This window comes from Coregonus clupeaformis, chromosome 1, assembly GCF_020615455.1.
Source record: "Coregonus clupeaformis isolate EN_2021a chromosome 1, ASM2061545v1, whole genome shotgun sequence".
Taxonomy (NCBI): domain Eukaryota; kingdom Metazoa; phylum Chordata; class Actinopteri; order Salmoniformes; family Salmonidae; genus Coregonus; species Coregonus clupeaformis.
Window position 1 is genome coordinate 43,399,251 of NC_059192.1, and position 15,705 is coordinate 43,414,955.

Here is a 15,705-nt window from a genome sequence, read left to right on the forward strand (position 1 = left end):
GGAGGAGCGGGGTGACGTGAGAGAACTTGGGAAGGTTGAACACCAGACGGGCTGCGGCATTCTGGATGAGTTGTAGGGGTTTAATGGCACAGGCAGGGAGCCCAGCCAACAGCGAGTTGCAGTAATCCAGACGGGGAGATGACAAGTGCCTGGATTAGGACCTGTGCCGCTTCCTGTGTAAGGCAGGGTCGTACTCTCCGAATGTTGTAGAGCATGAACCTGCAGGATCGGGTCACCGCCTTGATGTTAGCGGAGAACGACAGGGTGTTGTCCAGGGTCACGCCAAGGCTCTTCGCACTCTGGGAGGAGGACACAACGGAGTTGTCAACCGTGATGGCGAGATCATGGAACGGGCAGTCCTTCCCCGGGAGGAAGAGCAGCTCCGTCTTGCCAAGGTTCATCTTGAGGTGGTGATCCGTCATCCATACTGATATGTCTGCCAGACATGCAGAGATGCGATTCGCCACCTGGTTATCAGAAGGGGGAAAGGAGAAGATTAGTTGTGTATCGTCAGCATCCACTGTACTGTAACTCCAGACTGGTAAAGTTGTGTTAAGGACATATGTACATTTTCACAGCCTATGATATAGGCTACTGCACATTAGGCACAACAGAAAAACAGAAAAGCCCATAGATGTAGCTATGTTAAAAAATAACGTGACCTCTGAAAGCCAGATGGAGATGTGTAAATTAGATGTGCATTCAGTCCTTATATTACTGTAACATATGCTGCAGAAAAAGTAGGGACCACAATGGAAATAACTCCCCGACGTTATTGTGCAATCCCGGTAACTTTTATTTGTATATGTATTTTTTTTCACTGGCAAATAAAATCAATCAATCAAACAATCCAAACTGTGCAGGCAATTTGATGAATAGAAAGAGACATCTGTTACAAAACACCAAAAAGTTTAATGACATTCAGAGATTGTGAGGGATGTGTTTTCTGTTTGTCGAGATTGACATAGTCTATTTATTGTGGAGTTAAAAACGCAAACAATGTCGGTATGTTTTGTTTATTGGTTGTGTGGTGCATTGGCACAGAAACCTGTTGGTGGAAAATTCGTTGCATATATTTTATATAATTATAAATGTTGAAAATGGTATTTCCCCCTAGCTCATCATTGTCTGCAACCGGCTCTGATGATGAAGTAATGAAACAGGCAGGGACAGTGAGATCCTCTGTGGTGGTCTGCTAACCCTCAACCTTCTGATTGTTTTTTTTTCTTATTATTTTAAGTTAATTCTATTTAGGGGAAGGGTGTTCAATTTATTTTACAGTACAATGGGAGGGTCATGTGAAAATGTACATATGTCCTTAACACAACTTTACCAGTCTGGAGGTACAGTACAGTGGATGCCAACTAATTCACGTGACAATGGGAGACTACCGGTGATGTAACTCCTCGAGAAATACTGTACATTTGAGCCTTCCATCCTCAGGAAAATTGCCCTGATTTCTCCAAAGAGCTGTCGCACGTTTAACTGGTTTAGAGCTGCGTCAGTAATCCAACTGCGGCGTAGAAGATCTTCCGTCCTCGCCACACTAGACAGGTCATCGCGCCCACAGCACAATGTTGGGAGGGAAGTTATTCAAGCAATGAATCCTGCGAATTTAGCTAGCACTGAAAATAATACAGAAGAATATATATTTGCGGTTGGTACTTACAAACTCCTTGCTTTTGCCATCGGAACAATCGGAGTCTTCGGATTTTGCAACAATATTATTGTAATCGTGCTTTACTACAGATTCAAGAGACTCCGGACGCCCACAAATTTGTTAATAGTAAACATAAGTATAAGTGACTTGTTGGTGTCTGTCATTGGAATAAACTTTACGTTTGTTTCGTGCATCAAAGGCGGATGGGTCTGGAACTCGGCAACATGCATTTGGGACGGATTCAGCAACAGTTTATTTGGTTAGTAGATCTTCAGTCCTTTTTGGGTGTCGCGCCAAGATTCACACATATTAAAGGGGCAATCTGAAGTTCAAACAATAACAAAGCTGTTTATACATTCTTCAAGAATCAATGAGTAGCCTATATATAATTAAAATAAATGGATGTAGAAATCTCAGATTACCCCTTTAAGAGTTATTTCAAAATATGTTTTTATATATTTGAATAATCCATGTAATGTTTAGTGGCATCCTTTCCATTTCTTTTGTATTTCATGTTTTTATGTGTTAAAAATGCTCAGATAAAGAAGTGTAGTCTTTTGGGCTATTGCATTTTCATAAGTGATCCCATAAACGTCTATTGCAGGGGACAGTTCCTATCCATCTTATTCTAAGGGAGAACTGTTTAGCCCACGTTCTCTCTATTGATTTATGAAACCAGTCTTTTTATAGTTGTGGATGTTTATGAATGCCATTGCAACTATGCAAATCACTATGTGGATGAAAACTTAAAGCTGGTTAGTGCAACCTTCACGCCCTCTGCTCTCTCTTCTCTCTCTCTCTCTCTCTCTCTCTCTCTCTCTCTCTCTCTCTCTCTCTCTCTCTCTCTACCCTCATCTCTCTTAGGCACATGTAACCTACTGTTGGCTAACCACAAGGTTCACCAATTTAATTATATGGTTGACTTTTCTCATCTGTCAAATATTTTCATATTGTAAACATCTTACATGTAAAAAAAAAAAAAAATATCATGATATTTCTTGACTCGAATGGTTCATTCTTGTTGGATGGATGGGTGTTACTGTAGTACATGTGGATAAAACAACATGGTCATTTGACTTTGATGCTCGCATTGTACCTCACTATGCACCTCACTAAGGCGAGACACCTTGATAAGACCGTGCTGCCTGCTTGCCTGCCCCCCTTCATCACCTCCCTTAGATGACCACTCAAGCCATTAACTTTCTAATGACTGTCCATCTCATGATATTGTGATGTTGTTTTTACCAGCCTGGTCTCATAGACTAGAGGTAACATAGTAAATGTAAATCCGGGACACTCAAATTATACTGAAAAATATATATATAAACGCAACATGTAAAGTGTTGGTAGCATGTTTCATGAGCTGACATAAAATATCCCAGAAATGTTCCAAACAGACAAAAAGCTTATTTCTCTAAAATGTTGTGCACAAATTTGTTTACATCCCTGTCAGTGAGCATTTCTCCTTTGCCAAGATAATCCATCCACCTGACAGGTGTGGCATATCAAGAAGCTGATTAAATTGCATGATCATTGCACAGGTGCACCTTGTGCTGGGGACAATAAAAGGCCACTCTAAAATGTGTAGTTTTGTCACACAACACCAGTGGCGACCCGTCAATCTGTTTTGAGCCCCATCGGTTTTGAGCCCCACCTGTTGAGCTAAAAGTTTTTGTTGTTGTTGCCTGTTTAGCAAGTTCTTTTGGCATTAATACGTGTCACATATCAGTTTGCAAACAATGTAAAAAAATTTTTTTGAGTAAATAGAGTCGCATACAAACAGTGCCTCCTGTGGTGGTGGGACAGCCAGCGGAAAATATGGAGCATAGGGGTTGGTAATGTTCTCTAGTTGCGCCGTGATTGGCTCAGTGTTCTGTCACTCATGGGGACATAGGGCGGCGCACAATTGGCCCAGCGTTGTCTGGGTTTGGCCGGGATAGGCTGTCATTGTAAATAAGAATTTGTTCTTAACTGACTTGCCTGGTTAAATAAAAAAAATAAAAAACATTAGAATTGCCCATCCAAGAAGGCTCAAGGTCATTGGCCACAGATAGAATTATGTCAAATCACGTTATATCTACCGTAGCTTTGATTGGACTGATCATGTCAACATCATACTTTCTAAATCTTACCTAGCAAGCTAGCAGTCATCATCATGAATCAAGTCGAATATCTACTGGCAAATCCTTTTCAATCCTTGTCATATGAAGAGAAATTATGAAGAGAAATTATAGATAAAACGTATCGGTGCTCATCGGCCATTGGACATAAACATTACACAACAAATTGGAAATCACAAATTCAACAATGAGTGGTTTAGAAGTTATCAGTAGCTAACTGCAAGCGTTGCAAATAAATCACTAGCCTGCTATTCAGTGGGTGTGTGGTCCAAGTCTGGGTTTAAGGGTCTCTTTTCTAAGCTTAAAAGGATAAACATTCGACACCATGGGCGTTGGCCATGCTGTCAATCCAGCATGACTTCTGCCGCATTCAAAACAACTGGAAACTCGGAATTGGGAAATCTCAGACTTCAGTGAGTTCAAGACAACTGGGAACTAGGAAAAAACTGTCATCCAACTCGGAATTCCAAGTCGGGAACTCGGGCCTCTTTCTAGAGCTCCGACCTGAAGATCACTGACGTCATGATTCAACCTTGTTTTTTTCAGAGTTCCCAGTTGTCTTGAAAGCACCATAAATCCAGAGAATGCCAGACTTTGATGACAAGGGTTAATGACAAAATTTGCCCACAAGGACCACCGTGCCACCTTCCTGTTAAAGTGAGCACAACAAGGTGAGTCCAAACATGTATTGTATGCTGCTGCATAAATGATGTAATATACCAGGGAAATACAGTGAGGGAAAAAAGTATTTGATCCCCTGCTGATTTTGTACGTTTGCCCACTGACAAAGACATGATCAGTCTATCATTTTAATGGTAGGTTTATTTGAACAGTGAGAGACAGAATAACAACAAAAAAATCCAGAAAACGCATGTAAAAAATGTTATAAATTAATTAGCATTTTAATGAGGGAAATAAGTATTTGACCCCTCTGCAAAACATGACTTAGTACTTGGTGGCAAAACCCTTGTTGGCAATCACAGAGGTCAGACGTTTCTTGTAGTTGGCCACCAGGTTTGCACACATCTCAGGAGGGATTTTGTCCCACTCCTCTTTGCAGATCTTCTCCAAGTCGCGAGCCTGACGTTTGGCAACTCGAACCTTCAGCTCCCTCCACAGATTTTCTATGGGATTAGGCCACTCCAGGACCTTAATGTGGTTCTTCTTGAGCCACTCCTTTGTTGCCTTGGCCGTGTGTTTTGGGTCATTGTCATGCTGGAATACCCATCCACGACCCATTTTCAATGCCCTGGCTGAGGGAAGGAGGTTCTCACCTAAGATTTGACGGTACATGGCCCGTCCATCGTCCCTTTGATGTGGTGAAGTTGTCCTGTCCCCTTAGCAGAAAAACACCCCCAAAGCATAATGTTTCCATCTCCATGTTTGACGGTGGGGGTGGTGTTCTTGGGGTCATAGGCAGCATTCCTCCTCCTCCAAACTGAGTTGATGCCAAAGAGCTCGATTTTGGTCTCATCTGACCACAACACTTTCACCCAGTTCTCCTCTGAATCATTCAGATGTTCATTGGCAAACTTCAGACGGGCCTGTATATGTGCTTCTTGAGCAGGGGGACCTTGCGGGCGCTGCAGGATTTCAGTCCTTCACGGCATAGTGTGTTACCAATTGTTTTCTTGGTGACTATGGTCCCAGCTGCCTTGAGATCATTGACAAGATCCTCCTGTGTAGTTCTGGGCTGATTCCTCACCGTTCTCATGATCATTGCAACTCCACGAGGTGAGATCTTGCATGGAGGCCCAGGCCGAGGGAGATTGACAGTTCTTTTGTGTTTCTTCCATTTGCGAATAATCACACCAACTGTTGTCACCTTCTCACCAAGCTGCTTGGCGGTGGTCTTGTAGCCCATTCCAGCCTTGTGTAGGTCTACAATCTTGTTCCTGACATCCTTGGAGAGCTCTTTGGTCTTGGCCATGGTGGAGAGTTTGGAATCTGATTGATTGATTGCTTCTGTGGACAGGTGTCTTTTATACAGGTAACAAGCTGATATTAGGAGCACTCCCTTTAAGAGTGTGCTCCTAATCTCAGCTCGTTACCTGTATAAAAGACACCTGGGAGCCAGAAATCTTTCTGGTCAAATACTTATTTCCCTCATTAAAATGCAAATCAATTTATAACATTTTTGACATGCATTTCTCTGGATTTTTTTGTTGTTATTCTGTCTCTCACTGTTCAAATAAACCTACCATTAAAATTATAGCCTGATCATTTCTTTGTCAGTGGGCAAACATACAAAATCAGCAGGGGATCAAATACTTTTTTCCCACACTGTATGTATACTGTAGCTAAGAAAGTAATACTAAGTGTATGTTGTGTAGTAAGCTGTTAGTAGCCCATATGCCTCACCTTAATAATTACGTCCTTTCCCCCCTCATAATGTAGCCTACTGTTCTGACTTGGTGGTGCCTATAGCCTGTTTTAGAGAAATTGAATCATCAAATATTGTACGATTTTTCATTGTCTGCTTACATGTCCCCTTTATTTATGCTACGGTTCTGACTAGGTGTACAGGGAGAATACGGTATGAACGGCCCATGTTCTGAATTCTGTTACTGTACATTTCAAAAGTGCTGAACAAATAGTTATATTGACTACGTCCGTCCTAGCAAAATTTGGGGAGTTTGCCCCACCAAGATTTACATGCTAAAATCGCCACTGCACAACACAATGCCACAGATGTCTCAAGTTTTGAGGGAGCTTGCAATTGGCATGCTGACTGCAGGAATGTCCACCAGAGCTGTTGCCAGAGAATGTAATTTTAATTTCTCTACCATAAGCCGCCTCCAACGTCGTTTTAGAGAATTTGGCATTACGTCCAACCGGCCTCAACCGCAGACCACATTTAACCACGCAAGCCCAGGACCTCCACATCCGGCTTCTTCACTTGCAGGATCATCTGAGACCAGCCACCCAGACAGCTGATGAAACTGAGGAGTATTTATGTCTGTAATAACGCCCTTTTGTGGGGAAAAACTCATTCTGATTGACTAGGCCTGGCTCTACAGTGGCTGGGGGTGCAGCCATGGGTGTGCTGCCATGGGTGTGCCTGGGAGGGCATAGGCCCACCCACTTGGGAGCTAGACCCACCCATGGCTGCGCCCCTGCCCAGTGGTGAAATCCATAGATTAGGGCCTAATTAATTTATTTCAATTGACTGAATTCATCATAAGAACTGTAACTCGGTAAAATCTTTGAAATTGTTGCATGTTGCGTTTATATTTTTGTTCAGTATAGAATGATATGTTACGTTTTGTACAGTCACATAGGACAGAAGGTTACTTAAGGCAAAAACAAAAATAGGGTGGGTGGTCCGGGTGGATGGGTAAGCATATAATGCTAACTTCTAGCAACCCAAAGGTTGTGTGTTCGAATCTCATCATGGACAACTTTAGCATATTAGCTACTTTGCAACTACTTAGCATATTAGCTAACCTTAACCCTAACCTCTAGCCTAACTAACGTTAGCCAGCTAGCTAACAATAGTGTTAGCCACCTAGCCACCTAGCTAACATTAGCAACAATAAATTGGAATTCGTAACATATCATACGTTTTTCAAGTCTGTAACATATTGTACGAATTGCAATTCATAGCATATCATACGAATAGTAATTCATAACATATCATGCTAAATGGAGTGTTTGAGATTAACATACATAATTATACAAAATTCTCTGAGACCAGGTTGTTTTTTCTAAATTGCTTGTATTTTTTGTTGCTTTAAAGCGCTTTGAGATTCTTTATGTAATGAATAGCGCTATAATAGTTAAATAAATTATTATTATTATTATTATTGTTACTATGATCCAAGTTTGCTTTTGAACAGATCAATAAAATGTGAAGGGCTTTTCAAAATGCACAACAATAGCCCAAACTGACAAAAATATATTTCTATACCAGTGTATCCTACAGAAGGACAGCCTGCACCAATGCAGAGACACTGAAAAAGACGCTGGTTAATATAACAATTAATTATAATTAGCCTACAGGCACACTAAATCCCCTCAGAAAGAGAGTTGAATGGTAGAGATTATTTATACCATATTAATTTACTACAGCATGTGAAACCACTCACACATTATTCAAGTCTAAATTTGGATGACTATCTAAGGACATCCTGCACCTGTTACACCTATTGCACTCATGCAGCGTGGTGCTGTCAGTTTGACTTGTACCGACATGTTATACAGTATATTAGTTGTGTTATAGTGTGCAGTAACACTGTGCTCAAACAAGGCCCTCTATAATGTAATACAACTGTCCTGCAACACTTGGTGTTGATTGGGTAAAATGTCTGGCAAAAGTAATTGCTGTGCAATGGAGAAACTGAACGCTACCAAATGTAATTAAAGGGGATTTACACAACAAACAAAAAAAATGTGTTAGTGTTTTTCTTCCAGACTTCATAGATGGTCTTCTGATGTGATTTAAGCATTGACATGGACTCAGACCATCCATTTACGTTGTTTCTCTATGAATAATTGTAATTGTAAGAGTAAAACACAGAAGAAAAAAATTCCTAAACCAGGACACATAAAACAGAGAAAACAGAATTCAGGAAAATACAAAATATAATTTTATGGGGCCCCCTTAGAGTTGTTTATTAACCATTAGCCAGGTATATTGACAGAAAACACATCTCTTGTACACCAAGGACCTGGTGAAAAGTTGCATGGTAGAGGAGAAGAATATGCTTATTTAAAGGCTATAAAAAAAAAGAGTAGCTCGTGACATGTTACATTTTTTATGCTAGAAAATGTTGGAGACCCCTGCAATAGAATATTTATGATATTGAATATACAGTATATTGAGAAAATATTCGATTGAGAACTGAGTAATAACTGTAATAAAATCATCATCAAGTGGGTGCTTACATTTGTCCTATTTCACACATGTACAAGTGTGTGTTATAATCATGTGAATTGGAAATTCGTTTTTTGCATATTCCAATATCCCTGAGACACCCTTGGAGGTTTGACTGCGACCCTGGAGCAATTAAGGTTAAGTGCCTTGCTCAAGGGCACATCGACAGATTTTTTGCCAGTTTGGGGATTAGAAGCAGCAAGCTTTCGGTTACTGGCCCAATGCTCTTAACTGCTAAGCTACATGCCGCACCCCAAGATAAGGTATACTTTATTAGTCCAGACAAAAATGTATCTTATTATTTTACCCAACCCCTCCGATATACACACACACATACACACAAACACACATTAGGTTGGAGAGGCTAGAGCAGTGGGCAGCCTCGGTGCAGTGCCCAATGAGCAGTTTAGGGGGTTAAGTTCCTTGCTTAAGAGAACATCGGATGTAGGTGTTACCTCAGATATTGATGCCAGCAACCCTCCCGGTTCCCGGCTCACTCCCGCCAGATTTCTTTCCCCTGTCGGCACTGGGATTCAAACAGGAAACCCTCCGGTTGCTGGCCCGCTTCTCTAACCTCTGGGCTACCGTGTACAGAATAACAGTGTAATAACCAATAGACAGTAATAATCAGGGCCTACATATGGATATTTCATAACCCAGATTCGCTATCATTACTCAGCATCATCACCCATCTCCCTCCCTTCCAGGCATCGTGTCCATCATGAGTCTCTCGGCCCTGGCCTATGAGCGCTACATCCGGGTGGTCCATGCTAAGGTGGTGGACTTCCCCTGGGCCTGGAGGTGCATCACTTACATCTGGCTCTACTCCCTGGTCTGGACAGGGGCTCCTCTTCTGGGGTGGAACCGCTACACCCTGGAGATCCACCAGTTAGGCTGCTCTCTGGACTGGACTTCCAAGGACCCTAACGATGCCTCCTTCATTCTCTTCTTTCTCCTGGCCTGCTTCTTCGTACCAGTGGGCATTATGATCTACTGCTATGGGAACATTCTTTACACAGTGCAAATGGTAAGAACAAGGACACTAAAATGGCATTATCATCATTTTCACAATTTCACAGTATTATTCCAACCTCATAGTGTAGAAATATATATAAAACACAGGAAAATCACGTTTTTGACTGCACTGGGCCTTTAAATAAAAGGCTTAAATCAAAGGTAGGCTAGTACTTACATTCAACAAGGACGCAAGACAAACAAAGCGAACTCGACTAAACAATGGCGAAATGATGTAGCAGCCTACAAATGAAATTCTAGTGCATGCGCTTGGGGATCTGAGGCCGATGCCAATATAAAGCACCACTGAATGTCATTGTGTCCTCTGTGGCCTCATTAAGCATAAGAAAGATGGAGACTTATCTTCTCTCCTTCATTAACAACCAGAGGATCAAGCATATCATCTTTCATAAAAAGTCCTCTCTTTATCTTCTGTAAAGGTCTGAAAGAAGTGAGCTGACATTCACATGCAGAGACAATCTTATTTTTTGTGGGGAGTGCATAAGGTCAGTACAAGTGACATATAATCCCCCCCAAAATCCTCAGGGCATGGACTCTGCAAGGTGTCGAAGGCATTCCACAGTGATGCTGGCCCATGTTGACTCCAGTGCTTCCCACAGTTGTGTGAAATTGTCTGGATGTCCTTTGGGTGGTGGACCATTCTTGATACACACGGGAAACTGTTGAGCGTGAAAAACACATCACATTATAGTTCTTGACACAAACCGGTGTGCCTGGCACCTACTACCCCGTTCAAAAGCACTTCAATATTTTGTCTTGCCCATTCACCCTCTGACTGGCATACATACACAATCCATATCTCAATCAAAATCCTTCTTTAACCTGTCTCCGCCCCTTTATCTACACTGATTGAAGTGGATTTAACAAGTGACATCAATAAGGGATCATAGCTTTCACCTGGTCAGTCTATGTCATGTATACTCCAGTGTATAACTGGAATGTCTTTTGTTGTTTTTTACATATTCTAATTAGACCATGTTAGTGAGTGATGAGATTTTTTCCTATTGTCATTCCCAACAGCTCCGCTCCATCCAGGACCTTCAGACAGTGCAGATCATTAAGATCCTGCGCTACGAGAGGAAGATGGCCGTCATGTTCCTCTTGATGATCTCTTGTTTCCTGGTGTGCTGGACGCCCTACGCCGTGGTGTCCATGATGGAAGCCTTTGGCAGGAAGAGCATGGTCACCCCCGCCGTCGCCATCATCCCCTCCTTCTTCGCCAAGTCCAGCACGGCCTATAACCCTCTCATCTACATCTTCATGAGCAGAAAGGTGATGGGACCTCTGACCTGACACACTTATGTTGATAGCAGAAAGGCTTGGAAACAAGCCCTTTCCCAAATTTAAAGGGAAAACACACTTCAAAATCAAAGTTTATCTGATGTTTTCAACCTCATTGTAGCATAATAGCTGAATATACAAAACACATGACCTGGGACATGGATTTATCTCAGCAGAAGACCACTTTTGAGGGCTAAAAACATCTGACAAACTTTGGAGTGTAATGTCCCTTCAACATACCACACTGATGATAAAATCTCTGTAAATGTTCACAATAATATAATTTTGTTACTTAGTCTTGTAGTTTGGCTAGAATATCAAATCAAATCCAATTTTATTGGTCGTATACACCAGTGGAGGCTCCTCAGAGGAGGAAGGGGAGGACCATCTTCCTCTGTGAATTTCATAAAAATAAAAATTGAAACATTGAAAAAGTTATCCTTTTTAGATAAAACTATACTAAATACTAAATATATTCACGTCACCAAATAATTGATTAAACACACAGTTTTGTAATGAAGGTCTACAGTAGTCTCAACAGCACTCTGTAGGGTAGCACCATGGTGTAGCCGGAGGACAGCTAGCTTCCGTCCTCCTCTTGGTACATTGACTTCAATACAAAACCTTGGAGGCTCTTGGTTCTCACCCCCTTCCATAGACTTACACAGTAATTATGACAACTTCTGGAGGACATCCTCCAACCTATCAGAACTCTTGCAGCATGAACTGACATGTTGTCCACCCAATCAAAGGATCAGAGAATAAATCTAGTACTGAAAGCATAAGCTACAGCTAGCTAGCACTGCAGTGCATAAAATGTGGTGAGTAGTTGATTCAAAGAGAAAGACAATAGTTTTCAACAAATTCATTTCTTCAAAAATGAAGGAGAAGCAAGAGAGAGAGAGTGTCATTTTTTTCAATTTCACTTACTTAGCTAGCAAATGCAGCTGGCTAGTTTAGGTACTCAAACACCCGGCACAAACAGAGGGATGCTATGTTTGCTAGCTGGCTAGGACTAGCCAACACAACACTGGAACTCTTCCAGGTCAAGGTAAGCTTTTGGTTTTATTAATTTATTTCCACTGGGGCCCGCTGGTGTAACTGCTTACTGACTATACACTGTCTGTAACGTTACTGCATGATTGTAGCGGGTTTTCTAACGCATTAGTTCTATTAGCTATGTTGACTAGGATGTTACTTTAGCTAATATGGGGACAACGATGTAGGCTGTGTGTAGCGGTTATGACATGATTTGGCTTGGAAAGGTCTTTTCACCTGGTCACATACAGCTGATGTGTTCATTGAAGTCCACAAACGAAGGGAAAAGGTGAGAGGAGGAGAGTGCATAGAGGTGATGTCAGGCTGATGTGGATGTGGTGTAGGAGTCAGGCGCAGGACACAGAAGCTACTTCCAACAGACTTTACTGGAAGACACGATAATACAAAGAAACGGGCCTCAACAAAACAAGGAGGCGAGCGATTACGCAACAGGGCGCAAAAACACTCCAATGGCACAAGACTACGCAAAAGTGCGTCAGTACACGAAAACACAGTGGAGCAAAAATACAGCACCTACGGACAGGCGGAACAATTACACACAACTCACTACAAACCAAACAAGACACATATAGGGAACATAATTAACACTAACAGGAAACAGGGTGAACAAGGAAGACAAAACCAAACAAACATCGATAACATACAATGGTGGCAGCTAGTACTCCGGGGACGACGACCGCCGAAGCCTGCCCGAGCAAGGAGGAGGAGCAGCCTCGGCCGAAACCGTGACAGGTGAGAAGGAATACAATGTGGCTGCTATGAAATTGAACTGGGTTTATGCGTGATCAGGGGTGTATTCATTCCGCCGATTCTGTTGAAAAACATTTCTTAAACGGAAGCAAACGAAACGGGAATAAATATACCTGAATTTGTCCAATAGAAACTCTCGTTTGCAACTGTTGGACTAATGATTTCACCCTAGATAAGCTAGATGCAGGCAAGAGTGTGCAAGGCGGTATTGAATGTGTCACTGTCTGTCAACTCAAAATGTTCTCTTGACCTGTGTGCACCTACGTTGTAAACTTTCATTCATAGGCTAGGTTGTAGCAAACTCATGATGGGTATAGGGAAAATTTGAGTATCATGTAGTAGCCTAAACCTAATGATGTTACATTGAACTGGGTGAACGGAATATGAATGACAGTCATCCAACATGCTGTAATAGAAATAAGGCCATGCTCATGAAAAAATTAATCGTCCTCCCTCATCATAAACGGCACTGACCGCCACTGGCATACACATATTTAGCAGATGTTATTACGGAGTCCGGAGTATATTATACATATATATATATATATATATGTATGTATATATGTATGGAATGTATACACATTATAGACATTATGGACAGTATGTGAATAGAATATTTAGTATATCTGTAGAATACGTAGGATAGAATAGTGTATATATACAGCAATAGTTGAATAGGATGTAATTGGCTAGAATACATATGAAATGAGTAAAACAGTATGTAAACATTATTAAAGTGACCAGTGATTCCATGTCTATGTACATAGGGCAGCAGCCTCTAAGGTTCAGGGTTGAATAACCGGGTGGTAGCCGGCTAGTGACAGTGACTAAGTTCAGGGCAGGGTACTGGGTGGAGGCTGGCTAGTGATGGCTATTTAACAGTCTGATGGCCTTGAGATAGAAGCTGTATTTCAGTCTCTCGGTCCCAGTTTTGATGCACCTGTACTGGCCTCTCCTTCTGGATGATAGCGGGGTGTCCTTGATTATCTTTTTGGCCTTCCTGTGACATTGGGTGCTGTAGGTGTCCTGGAGGGCAGGCAGTGTGCCCCCGCTGATGCATTGGGCAGACCGCACCACCCTCTGGAGAGCCCTGCGGTTGTGAGCGGTGCAGTTGCCATACCAGGCGGTGATACAGCACAACAGGATGCTCTCAATGGTTCATCTGTAAAATGTTGTGATCTGGTAGGATCTTAGTTTGAGCCAGTTTGCTACAGCAGGGAAATAATCCTGCAGCAACAGGAAATTCACGGTAAACGCTGCATATGTCGGCTCAATCTGAAATTACCTTAAAATTAAAATTGCGTTACAACGCTTTGAATGGGTTGAATCGAGCCCTTAATGTTAAAGTATTACCATGGTGTCTTTTCTTTTTGGGAAAGTGAACAAACACTTCCATTTGAGTGGGAAAGTGAACAAACACTTCCATTTGAGTAACAACACTCTTCCCTTGCTCTCTTTTTTCTCCTCCTCCTCCTGTTCCTCTTGCAGTTCCGGCACTGCTTGCTGCAGCTGTTGTGCTCCCGGCTCTCGTGGATTCAGCACAGCATCAAGGACCGCCCCCTGGCCCAGAGCATCGAGCGGCCCATCCGCCCAATCGTCATGTCCCACCGAGGGGATGGGGACCGACCAAAGAAGAGGGTGACCTTCAGCTCCTCGTCCATCATCTTCATCATCGCCAGCAACGACGTGCACCACCTGGACACCACCTCCAAGAGCGGCCGTTTGTTGTCAGTGGTCATGCAGGTGCGGCCGCTGTGACAGAGCATTATGGGTACTGTAGCACATCATGCTACATCCAGGTTACCATGGGAAATGACTAGTCACCTCCATCTATCACCTGTTCCTCTGTATTCATCCAGGTGTGGCCGCTGTGACAGAGCATTATGGGTACTATAGCACATCATGCTACATCCAGGTCACCATGGGAAATGACTAGTCACCTCCATCTATCTCCTGTTCCTCTGTATTCATCCAGGTGCGGCCGCTGTGACAGAGCATTATGGGTACTGTAGTACATCATGCTACATCCAGGTCACCATGAGAACTGACTAATCACCTCCATCTATCACCTGTTCATCTGTATACCTCAGGACTTCCTCTCATGATACAGCAAACCCGGAGGTGTTTCCTCTCAAAAGCCAAAACACCTTTCTGACCCAAGACTACTGGAAGTGTTTAATGTCCTGTTCACAGACTTTCTCGCCATGAACGCCGTGAACCGCTCTATCTACCATCAGCTGTGGTAAACAAATGATGTAGCTGTGAATTTGAGACATATTTCTCTTAACTTGTACCCTGTTGTTTTCAACGGCCCCTATCTAATCATGTCTGCCAGCCTTCGACATAATCTCATGCTGAGTTGATTGTTTTTTAACAGGACCTCCTGTGTGATACCGGAGGCCAGCAGTGTTAATGGACCAGTGATTGGCTGAGGAAGTGATATTGATAATTATTATTTTCCTGGTTGGCAGCACAATCGTGCTGAATGACTGTATACAGCTTCAAACTGATGGTAAAAAGCCTTACAATATTGCAGCAGCACATTCTGCACAACACTCTCTCCGCCTTTGTCACATCCAGATACAATGAAGAGATCATATTTTAAGAAAACCGCGGATGAGATGCAATTTTTAAAAATCTTCCTTATTTAATTTCACCACACTCGCTAGCGTGATAAGTGCAATCACTGTGAAATGACATTTGGTGGAATTATTCATGTAGAATAATATGAATGTAATTAAAGAGGGAAGAGATTGTGGTCAAGATCAGACTGGTTCCACAGTCTGCAGTGATAAGAAACTCCAGCGGCTCCAGGTTGCAGACGGAGCTAATTTCATAAGCCTCCTGGGTTGTCCCCTATGAAAACAGTTGATGAGGAGATTATTATCATATTCAGCTCCATATAGGCACCATGTCATCATATA

At 42.3% G+C, this 15,705-nt stretch overlaps 1 protein-coding gene across 1 annotated transcript; it reads left to right on the forward strand.

The window, feature by feature from the left end:
• The first annotated feature begins 1,448 nt into the window (after positions 1-1,448).
• Positions 1,449-15,646, forward strand: opn3 (opsin 3). The gene is made up of 4 exons (XM_041879821.2): positions 1,449-1,919; positions 9,364-9,683; positions 10,712-10,963; positions 14,270-15,646. Exons 1-4 carry the CDS (start codon positions 1,601-1,603, stop codon positions 14,537-14,539), a joined length of 1,161 nt encoding a protein of 386 aa, XP_041735755.1. The 5' UTR covers positions 1,449-1,600; the 3' UTR covers positions 14,540-15,646.
• The last annotated feature ends 59 nt before the right edge of the window (positions 15,647-15,705 follow it).